At 34.9% G+C, this 12,246-nt stretch overlaps 1 protein-coding gene across 1 annotated transcript; it reads right to left on the bottom strand.

The window, feature by feature from the left end:
* Nucleotides 1–223: 223 nt before the first annotated feature.
* LOC110916657 lies at nt 224–4,133 on the bottom strand. The gene is made up of 6 exons (XM_022161354.2): nt 4,034–4,133; nt 3,707–3,802; nt 2,146–2,152; nt 1,065–1,602; nt 763–994; nt 224–684 (listed from the first exon to the last, which is right to left on the bottom strand). The coding sequence occupies exons 1-6, from the start codon at nt 4,131–4,133 to the stop codon at nt 224–226; spliced, it is 1,434 nt and encodes a 477-aa protein (XP_022017046.2).
* Nucleotides 4,134–12,246: the final 8,113 nt, after the last annotated feature.

Here is a 12,246-nt window from a genome sequence, read left to right on the forward strand (position 1 = left end):
ATAAAATGACCAAAATGGGCATAAATAAATAAAAAAACATAATACTAAACGTAATCACACATACACAAACACACACACACACACACACACACACATACACACATATATATATATATATATATATAAAAGTTATTTCTCAAATGAATAAAACATGATCATTTTCAATTAAATAAAATATAGTTATTGACAAACAGTCATAACATAATATAATACTATTAAATCATTAATGTCGTGCATTCCATATCAAAGTAGCGATTTCGTTGCGAACATGTTTCATCTCATTCGATGTTCCTTCAAATAGACCGCTAGTGCTTGTGTCATGGTTACGAACATCATGCAGTTCATCGCGTGGTATGTAGTTTGGATGTTGCTCCATTGCAGTAAACATGAAATCTTCTTGAGAATTACGTATATAGTTATGCAATGCAAATGTAGCCATGATAACATCAATTTGTGTTTGCACGCTATACTTGGGCATTTTACCAAGTATCTTAAATCGTTTCTTCAAAATTCCAAATGACCTCTCAATATGACTTCGTAAAGATGAATGTGAACGGTTGAAAGCTTCTTGCATATTATTCGGGGGCTCTCTTTGAAATTGGGATTGATGGTATCTTGTCTTGGAATATGGAACAAGGTATCCTTTTCTATCTGGATATCCTTTATCAACCAAATAATATTTACCTGATAAAGGAGTTGAAAAACAAAAGGTGTTGGAATTTATTAAAAGTAAGATGAAACAATTCCAAATATAAATATTACCTTCAGGTGGTTGTGGGAAGTTGAATTTACTATTTTGGGTCGCGTTAATGAAAACGCGCGTGTCATGTGCTGATCCCTCCCATCCGATCGATACGAACGTGAAACACATATCGAAATCACATGTTGCCATTACGTTGAAAGTTGGTACCCCTTTTCTACCAATATAAGGTAGTTGCTGACTCTCTGGGATGCAGGCCCCTATGTGTGTACCGTCAATACATCCAATACAATCCTATATATAATTTAAATATTAGTCAAGTAACAAAGTACACAAGTAGGAATGACATTAATCAATTTAATACCTTGAAATACGGCATGTATCTTTTGTCATTCAAGATTTGAGGTGGTACGAATTGAAAAGTTGGATCTTTTGGTTTTATAATGTCACGTGCTAAACCTTGAAAACCTTTACCTCTACCAGCTATTGCCTCTAGAACTTCATGAAAGGCTCTACTAATAGTCTCCCCAGAACGTTGAAAATGCTCCCCAACATCCCTGTTAGATAAACCCAATGCCAATGTATACAAAAATATCCCCACCTTCTCACAAGTTGACATTCTATCACTCGACTGTAATCCATAGTTTGATTCAAGCTCTCTACATAATTTCGTAAACACGTTTGGATGCATTCTGAATGCATTTACACATCGTATAGGATTGCCATTTAAAACTTCCATCATCCAAGCCTGTCCCGTTTGAGGTGATGTCATGCATGGTTCCTTGTATATATGCTTATAATAGTATGCAGCAACTAGATCACATGTATAGGTTGAATCCAACAAAAAGTTATAACAATGCAGTTTGTGCTTCTTCTTACTTGTTTCATTATTCATTGTAACCCTGATAATAAATTCAATAATAAATTCAATATCAGCTTAACATACAAACAATTTAATAGCTAAAATATAAATGAATAAATAGCTTAACATATAGTCATGTCACTAAAACATCAAGGTAAAAAACAATAAATCAATCCAAAAGCAATAAACTTCAAACAAATAGAAACAATAATGTCTTCGTAACATGTCCTCAAAGAAAACTTTAGTTGGAGAGCCTTTGCTTTCGTTGCAGCCACGCTAACCTACCATTCTTAAGTGACTTCCAAAGGTTATACTCTTTTCTTATACTGTCATACTTGTTCTTCATAGCTTTGTCACTGGCGAATTTATGATTTATAACTTTTTCAAACTCTGGCTGAAGTGTGACCCATTTGAATGGGGAAGTTCGACCATGCTTCGTGATATATTTGTTTAGGAACCGACATAATTCTAAAACCATTTCTTTTGGCCAAATTTCTCTTTTTCCTTTCTCTTTCTTAGAATCCATCTAGCAACCATGCATACATACCAGTGTTAACCAACCTATGATTCTGATATCACTTACAACAATGCTACATCAAAACCAGACATAAATAAAATAAATGATTTAAAACAGTGTTAACTAGTACTAATAGAACTCTATAACATGTAGTTGGGCAATTGTTTAGTTTGCAATGCTGATATCACCCGGATTATTAGTATTTAGTTGTTATTAAGCAAGTGGGCTGCTCTAATCAGAAGAATAAAGAGGTACCGAAAAAGGTAGTTAAAGTCTCTAAGTATGACAGCTAGTAGCTGAGTAGCAGTTGATGAGGATTAATCATGCATGTTGTTGTTGGCCATTGTACAGGGATTTAGTGTAAACAAGTTGAGTTTATTATCTCATGAGCTTAGAGTTAGAGAAGGAAACTTGATATGGAGTCAACTACTGTAAGTTGTACAAACATTGGCATCTTCATTACATTGGTTTTGTAAATGCAGTATCATTTTTTTCAAGACAAGACATGTTCTGCTGCACTTAGTTTTCCAACTACTAACCTAACCAAACAAAAAAATTCATTACTTCTGGAGTTATCTTCTCAAGAGTTATCACCCCGCCACATCGACAACAATAGCGCCCCGGGGCGCCATCGACCACCCCATCGCCGCTAAGAGGGGGCGCTATGGCCCTTCCGCCATCGTGCTAACGGACGTTTTTTGGCTTGATCGAGGCATTCGGTCAAGATAAGGGGTCGCTATGGCATTGAGGGGGCTTTATACCACACCCTACAAGTTAAAGGAAGGGGTGTTAAAGCCCCCTGTGTGACATGGGAGGTAGCATGATAAAGCCCCTAGGAGCTTTATACCACACCTTGTAGCCTAACCATAAAAAAAACAATTTGTTCTTGTTATGTGAGGTTGTTATTGTATGAGGTTCACCTAGAATCATATGATGAAATAGTGTGTTTTTTTCCATTTTGCATACTTTTATGCTGTTGTCTGTTTTCGAAAATGTTTGTTATATTCAAGAATCAAGATTGCTTATAATAATATGGCCCTTTAATATTAAATCCTTTTGTATCCACTTCTAACAGAGTATTCTTCTTGCATGGTTCTTATGGTAACATCTAAACTCCACTAACTCATATTTTATTTCAAAAATCATGTTGTGGCATTAAAAAGTCAATCAAACTCCACTAAGTCATATTTTATCGCAATAATCAGATTGTAATCTTGTCTTTATATGATTAATTGAAAAAGGGCATACATGAAAACCTTATTGAAAGTGACGATGAACATTAAAGGGATATACACATTAATTAATATGCAAGGCATGTGAAAATCGAAGTGAAATTGCGAAATTTGATGTCTAATTAATGAAGTTGAACATACCTTTGTTGCCTTTTACTTGCGATCAGATACATTCTTCCAGTTTGGGGTCGATTGTAGGATATTAAAGTAATTTTAACCCTAAAAGCTTGTAGGGGTTTTAAACGCTACTTCCACCAGCGTTTCAAAAAGAGCTTTTCAACTAATCTAAAAGCTTTAAGGCTCTTTCAACCAAACAAGGCTTTTATTGGGCCTGGAGCTTTTTCTTAAAAGCTTGAAGCTCCTAAAAGCTCCTAAAAGCCCGTTGCCAAACATACCCATAGTCTTCTCAAAACCGTAGTCTGATTTTCTCCATGGCATGTCGGCAGGCCTTTTGAACCAATAGGATCCATTGAAGAACTTTGGAGTGTAGTCTACAGCAAAAAAAGATAAAATAAGGAGTTTGTTCGTAATATTTAGATAGCGTTGAGAGATGGAATGAAATGGGTCATTATGATAAAAGGAAAAGAAAGATGTGTGGTTGGTCAATGAAATGGAATCACGCATTACACAATGCATTCCATTCTCACAAAATCATTTCATCTGTCCACTGTTTTTTTCATTTAATTCCCTCTTTAACCCTTATTAAGAACATTACAACTGACCACCCATCATCGTTGCCACCTCCCACCACCTTCGCCAACACCCACCAACCCTTAAAGCTATTAACGAATTAGTTGAATTTGGGAATCCAGTAACAGACATTTCAGTATTTTAACTTTTAAGGCTCTAAGCCACTTTATAGATTATTAGAATCTTGTTTCCATATAATTTATGAAAATTATTAAACTTTTAATTTTATAAACTAATGTTGGATAGGGAGATGATTAAATAGAAAGTTTATTTTGGCTAAGAATGATATGAAGCAATTTTATCCAATCTTCTCTCTCTGTAACTTCAAAACCCACCATCTTCAACCTTTTCTTCATTTTCAATAATAATCACTACATTATAATGCGATTTTCGTCACCAATCAATGATTCAAACACCCAATCAACGTGTTCTTCAGCTTTTTTGAAGAAACTCAGTTTAATTTCATACAATATCTCATTTTTTCCTTGATTTTGAAGCGAATCACTCGATTCGTTCCATTCGATCGCTAATAAGTGTTTCTTGTATTCAAATTTCATCAATCGTTGAAGAAATCTGAAGAAATCGGCTTCGATCTATGTAAAAAAAAATTTGAATTGCATTTTTACGATCTGAGTTTTTGAATTGAGTCATTGCGTTTAAAACAATTTTTTTTTTTTGTATTTTCAGTACATTGCGTTTTATAAATAACAGATTTTATTGTGTTTTTAGTCCATTGTGTTTTAGGTAAAACACATTTTATGTTTTGTGTTTTTGTGTATTGCGTTTTAGGAAAACACATTTTTATGTGTTTTTTGGTCCATTGCGTTTTAGAAAAACACATTTTGAAGTGTTTTAGTGCATTGCGTTTTAGAAAAAAAAAAACATTTTCTTTTGTGTTTTTAGTACATTGCGTTTTAGAAGGAACACTTTCTTTTGTGTTTTTAGTTCATTGCATTTTAGAAAAAAAAATCATTCTTTTGTATTTTTAGGCCATTCCGTTTTAGAAAAAAGACACTTCTTTGTGTTTTCTGGTCATTGCGTTTTAGAAATAAAACATGTATTTGTGTTTTTAGGCCATTGCGTTTTACAAAAAAAACATTTCTTTGTGTTTTTCAGCCATTGCATTTTAGAAATAATACATTTCTTTTGTGTTTTTTGTCCATTGCGTTTTAGAACAAAGTCATTTTTTACAGTTTTTGTCCATTGTGTTTTACGCAACTGGGTTTTTGAAAAAAAAATTGAAAATATAGCAATAGTATACTCGTTTTAAAGATAAAAAATGCACATTTTTTGTGCAATTTTTATAAAAAGTAATGTCGTATGAAAGAGTTATTAACGTTTAAAAAATGGGGGGAATTGGAGGAAAGAGAAACTATTGCCTTTGATTGACTAGAATGTCCCTAGACAAACCCACGCGCCTCATTTTTTTTTTCAATTTCTCTGATTTAATCTTTGCCCTTGATTAATAAATATATGGTCAAGATTACTTTCTAACTTTCCTACCCAAATAAACTTCCTACTATATTCTGACCCCATGTTGGATATTATAAAATCAGATATACTCATATACATAACTTCCATCGTAACCGTTTTTTCAGTTACACATAAGTATATATTATTATATTGAATGATGAAATTATAACTTCTTCCAAATTACAATTCAATTTCCTATTATTTCTTATCAAATTTACTATTTTATGTTCCAGCAATATTTATGTAGACCTTCTATCTATACAAAACAATGTAAACCTTTTGTCGATTCAAGAACTTAAAAAAACTTTTTAAAATAATGATTTTTGTAGAGGAAGAATTTGACAACTTATAAAGTGACTTTTTCAAAAAAAAAAAAAGTGTGAGAAATAAGGGATGAGAGTACATTTAGAAATGTAATACTTGTACATGTGATGTAAAAATGTAACTTACAATCTTACATCATATGCACAAGTACTACTTTGATCTTATAAGATTATTTTATCTACTAAATCTTTTTAGACGGAATAGTCCAAAAGTAATTACGCTGTAGTGTTGAAAACAAATCGAAGAGTTAACTAGGTAACTTGTTTGTAGCTCGTGTTGATTCTACTAAAAGAAATTCGTAGTTATAAAAATGATTCTAGTTATATCTTACGTTGTATCATTGACATGATTGAATGAACTTCATGGCTGATCGTTTTGAAACATAGTTCCTTCTTATGAGAGCATTGCATTCAGCTGCAAGGAAGTCATTAAAGAGGTATCTCAAAAAAAATTTGGATCACTGGTATCCTTTGTATAAAAAAAAAAAAAAAAGTTTACACTACCTAGACAGAGTTGAGAGGAATTTTTACACTAAGGAGACGGAGTTGAGAGGTAGCCCGTGCTACCCCTACTTCTACACTACGCCCCTGACAATTAGTCAACGACCCTTACCTTTGTCAATGATGATGACAATATTGATGAGCTCTTAGTCAAAGATGACGAATCACAAAATCGCCATTGTTGTTTTAGTAAGGGGTTGTCATTATACAGGTTGTGCGTTTTCGATGAGCGTGTGGAATGGCGTGTTAACATGACTTGGGCTGCCAAACTATTTTGCTTTCAGTGTGAGCGATATTATGGATATTCATAAGGTGGATGGGTTATCGGCTACGCGCAAACATATTATTAAAGGTATTGTTATGGTTTGTTCTTGGCGTATTTGGAGAGCTAGGAATGATTGTATTTTCAACCAAAACAGGAGCAATGTAGTGGAGGTTGTGGCTGAGACTAAAGCCTTTGTATTTCTTTGGTTTTCGAATAGGCATAAAGATTTTGTTAAGGATTGGAAAGGTTGGTCTAATGTGATGTTATTGTAATGTTTCTAGCGGCCTTCTTCTCTACGCCTTGGAGAGTCGGAGGTTTTCGCGTGTGTTAATGAAGTTCATCTTTCAAAAAAAAATTCAAATGGTGAAATGTATGAGTGACTCGCAATCGAACACACTAAGAGAGTAAGAGTGTCTTTGAATATATACCAAGAATCGACTCGTTTTTTATTTTGAGTTGATTACACAAAAAGTCCTTGTGGTTTATGGAAAGTAACACCTTTTGTAACACCCCAAAAACGGGTTTGGTAATCAAACCACGTTAATACTAAAAGACGGGTAAAGTACCGTTAGTGGTAAAATTAACCCGGTGAATATTAGAATTTTAAATAACTAAACCTAATATTGAATAAAAGTTAAATGAAAGCTTTTGAAGAAATAAAGTTTATAAAAGGCCCGAGCTAACAGGACTTAAAATAAATTTAGTCATGAATTCCCCGAACCCACTAATTTAACTAGGAATGTTTAACCTAGTTAATGATTGGAAATATTGTTAGAAATAAGTAGGTTGTAGCCTACTAAATAACTAACCAAACATGAGGGGCCAAATCTGGATAATTGGAAACTTAAATTATAAAAGAGAAATCAAAACAAAACACACACTCAGTGTGTGTGTGTTCTGTTCGATCTTAGAGAGCTCCCATGGAGCCAAAACCCTAACTCTATCAATATCATCAAATTGAAGGCTCAAACGAAGTCTAAATTCACAATTGAACGTGAATTAATGATCACCCAAGCTAGGGGATCATAAGGTATGTCAAATTTTGATGATATTTGTTGTTGTGAACTTTGAGTAAACATCATAATCATGAATTTTGAATGATTTATTGATGCTATGACCGAATTAGTGATGTATACTTGCTTAGGAACAAAACCCTAAGTGAAAATTTTACATATATGCTATGAATTGAATCAGTATATGATTTACCACACTAGGATAAGTGGATTTTAATCATATGATGAAATTGATGATATAATTATGATTAGAATCATCATATCTGATATTAATAAGATGATACTTGAACAATTTCGGTGTTTAAGTATATAAATCATACTTGCTAAGTAGTGAGTTTAGTATGATAAGATGAAAAATCAATGATATATTCATGTTAAATGATGTATGATTATCATTATGTGTTAAAAATGATTAAAGTTGTGTTAAATTGATGAAATTCGATTACATGAACTTGGTTAATAACATGGTTAAAAACGGTAGCATAAGAATGATGCTTACCGGATAATTGGCCAAGTAATCAAACGAGTAGTTGAGCTACATCGTGTAATTATTTATGTTAATAGGCTGTTGACTTTAAAAAGTCAAACTGACCAATGATATGATCGAATGATAAATTCGACATAAAAATCGTAGGATGGAATAGTCGTAAATGATTATGACTAATCTAACCATCTTACAAATTACAATGATAGTTTTACGCTTGACAAGCTAGGTGGAAGCTTGGGAATGAAGCGGGTCAAACGAATTAAGTATGAAGAAAAGCATAATCAGGATGCAAAGTATAGCTTACACTATTCTTAAAATTTAGAATATTCTCTTATCGTATTATTTACGAATAAGATAAATAAATACCTGAAATATGATGTTCCGACAAGTAGTCGTACGGAACAAGATGAGCAAAGATGATAAGAAACCATAACAATGGTTAAAAAGGAGTAAATTGAGTATTCGGTCATACTGTGACGAATAGAATAAAACTTGCAATGGCTACCTTAAATGGTGAGCTAAAACGAATAATAAGGGCAAAACGGTAAATTGGTCATACGTTGACAATACTCGTTAGTTTTGAAAGACACTTTATGGCATAAGCCATAATGGGTCAAAAGTATTAAGAAATAGTTTATAAGTACAATGACCGCACGGTGTTAACCGGAGCGAGTTATGTAGATGATGCGTGTGTAGTGTAATATATTTTTAAAATATAATTAAGCCCTTTTTACACCTTTAGCCAAGTTTTAAATTTATAAAACACGATATTTACTAACACTAAACACACATATGAGCAAGTGCACCCATCGTGGACGTAGTATAGTGTTGGTAAGATACCGAGGTCGTCCAAGGACACAAGAGCTTTTAGTACCGGTTTATCCTCAACGTCTAATCAAATCAAAAAGTTAGAAAAATGTTTTTAAACTAAGAATATAAAAACTAACTAAATGCTGAAAAATAAAAATAAAATAAAAACAGATAGACAAGATGAATCACTTGGATCCGACTCGTCTATTAGTATAACCTTTGATTATTTTCGCACTTTTGCACTTGTTTAAGAGATTATCTTAGTTATTGTAGTAGGCCCCTCTTTTGAAGGCGACGTTACCCTCAACCCAGTAGTTTGAGTCAGCAAGGATACAATCCTAAAGGGTTGGATTATTGGAAGATAATGAATTAAGTTATTAATGCAAATTATGGTAGGCCCCGCTTTTGGCGGTGACGTTACCCTCGGCTAAGTAGTCTGAGTCAGCAGGGATACAGTCTTAAATAGCCGGGTTATAGTATTAATAGTAGTTAACTTATGAGGGGTCAAAGAGTTTGGATCCCCGCCATCCAATACCTATGGGCATTGAAGGAGATCCTACTAAATTTGACCCAGGTCCCTTGCAGGACCTCTAAACGCTGAACAAGGGCAAGACCCTTACCAAACCGTTCCCTTAACCCCCGACCAGGTAGCCAACATACCTCCATATAGACCGTGGAGATATGAATGGTGAAAATCTTTTATTTTATATAGACAGTAAAATAATGCCAAGACACCACGGACAAACGATAAGGAAAGATCACCTTCAACATAAGTAACTAGTTATTAAAGTCATTAATACAAAACCAAATAAAAAGTGCAAAAGATTAAAAATAAAAAGTATTATACTAAACACTTGTCTTCACCAAGTGATGTAAGAGACTTAGGCAAACATGGCCTTGATTGTCAAGAACTCTTACGATCAATCTTGGATCCCGAGACGACTCACACACTCTACGATGGACAATGGATGATGGTGGTGGATGATGGTGTTATGGTGGTGGTGGGTGGTGGATGAAGTGTGAGAGAGGTGGTGTGCCAAGGGATGAGTTGGAATGAAACCAGGCACTCCTATTTATAGGCTGAACAGAAGGCTGGGCACGGCCCCGTGTCCGCTGGACACGCCCCCGTGCCCGTCTGACACTCTCTCTCTTCATTAATTGTAATTCGCAATTACAATTAATGCGCCTGCTGTACTTTCGCCACGCCCCCGTGCTCACTGGACACGGCCCCGTGGTGGGCAATAGAAGCTTCTACAGGTTTGTCTTTTCTGCTGCTTCTTGGGCACGGCCCCGTGCTGGCTGAGCACGGGGCGTGTTCAGGCTTCTGTTTTCTCTTCTTCGCTTGGGAGGATGCCGTTGAGGGTTCGGGCAGTCTACTTTTATTCCTTTTCTTGTATTTATGTTAGAATTAGTTGTCTTTTTGCTTCTTTTGTGAATTTGAGCTCATTTAATCTTGAAAATACAAAATGAAGACAAAAACACTCTTTTTCCAACATTAGTACTTAAAAAGGGTTAGTTTTATGCCTTATTTGATGTAATTTATATGTTGTATTTTACACACATCAAATACCCCCACACTTGAACTTTTGCTTGTCCTCAAGCAAAACTCTTTAAATGTGGCTTACACTCCCAAATGGAATGGGTAGAAGAGAAGGTTTTTGGCTTGTCATAGAGTGTCGGGAATCCAAGATCTTTTTGGGTTTTATTTTTATTTATTTACAATCCTATTCGTTATGATTTATTTAGAACGTTTCATAGGATAAATTACTTATTTGGGCATAGCATGCCTTTTTAAAATTTCATTTATATACAAGTTCACATACCTCACGGGGGATCACTCAACACTCGGCCGAAGGTGTATTTTTAGTGAATCACTCGAGAGCGGCATGGAACTTACGCCTTCCATAGGCTTGCCAAGCAATCAATCCTCCTCCTTTTTAACTTTATACCTTTGTAAATATCAAGAGGACTTTTTGGGTGAAGTGTTAGGCTTGGGCTAAAGGTGGGTGGTTGGGTTAGTTGTTAGTAAAAGGGCGAAAAGCGTAAAAAGCGTCGGTTTTCGTAACACATTTTGTTTTTAGTGACTTTTTATTTTGAAGTATTTCTCCAAACAAGCTTTTGTTTGCATAGCTTTGTTTGTTTTTAACTTCATCATTTTTTTTAGTCACATAAAAGAACGAGCTTGCGAAAAACCAAGCTTGTTACTAAAATAAAGGGTGAAAAAAAAAATAAATATATATATATATATAATAAGGGTTTTTGGTGGGTAAAAAGGGTTTAGGGTAAAGAAACGAAAGGTTTAGGCTCAAAGGGGTTAACTAGGGGGATTTTGGGTAGGTGGTAAAAAATTGAAAAATAATGGTGTAGAAAGAAAAATGGTTAGTCCTAATGCCTCTATCATTTACTTACTTGGGTTTAAGTTGGTAAGGACCGGGAATGAATCGTCGTGGCAAGTTCTAGAGTTGTAAGAACCAAGCGGCTATTCACACAAGAAACGAAAAATGAGCATTTAGTCTAAAGATGTAAATTTGTATGCTCAATAAAGGCTCAAAACTCACTTTTGTGGGAATGGGTTTTAATGTCAAATTTTAACTAGACTTGTTATGCCGTTTCATAATTTTCTTATGTTGGTTTTTGTTATCACGACGCTCTCGGTTGTAAATTTTATAAAAATATAACCTTATTAATCTTGGGATTCCTAACTTAAACTTCAGACAAGTAAAAATGAATTTTTTTTTTTTGAAAAAATTTGGGGTGTTTAGCGGTTCCAATAGAGTTTTGTGTAAGGCTTGTTGTTAGCACTTGCAAAATTTCAAAGTGTTAGCTTCCCCCCCACACTTAAATTACACATTGTCCTCAATGTGTCCCAAAAATAAATTTTTAGGTTGATTGGATGTGTAATGTGGTGTTAAAAGCAAAGATTTATGTTACTGGCAGTCTGGACACGACCCCGTGGGGACCGGACACGGCCCCGTGTTCAGGTGCCAGTAACAGAGATTAAAGAAATGAGACAGAAGCCTGGACACGGGGGCGTGTCTGGTGAACACGGCCCGTGTCTGAACTGGGCGTTTTTTCTGCAGGTGGTTCAGCACGGGGCCGTGTTGGTTGAGCACGGCCCGTGTTGAGCCTTCTGTAATGGAGATTTGTGTCGGGTTGCTTCGTTCTTTGTGCATGGGGCCATTTTTCTCGTTCCCTTTTTCATCCATTATCACCACGAGTGTGTTTTATTTCTGCAAATTAAAACTAAATAAAATTAAACTAAGCTAAGGATAGTTCCGTGGAATGCCTCCGTGGTGCGCCACGTTTATAAGGGTCCTTGGCTAGACCCAATGTGAGGTTATATATTTTCTGAGTGGGATGCTTGGCGTCCCAT

This window comes from Helianthus annuus, chromosome 16, assembly GCF_002127325.2.
Source record: "Helianthus annuus cultivar XRQ/B chromosome 16, HanXRQr2.0-SUNRISE, whole genome shotgun sequence".
NCBI classification, from domain to species: Eukaryota; Viridiplantae; Streptophyta; class Magnoliopsida; order Asterales; family Asteraceae; genus Helianthus; species Helianthus annuus.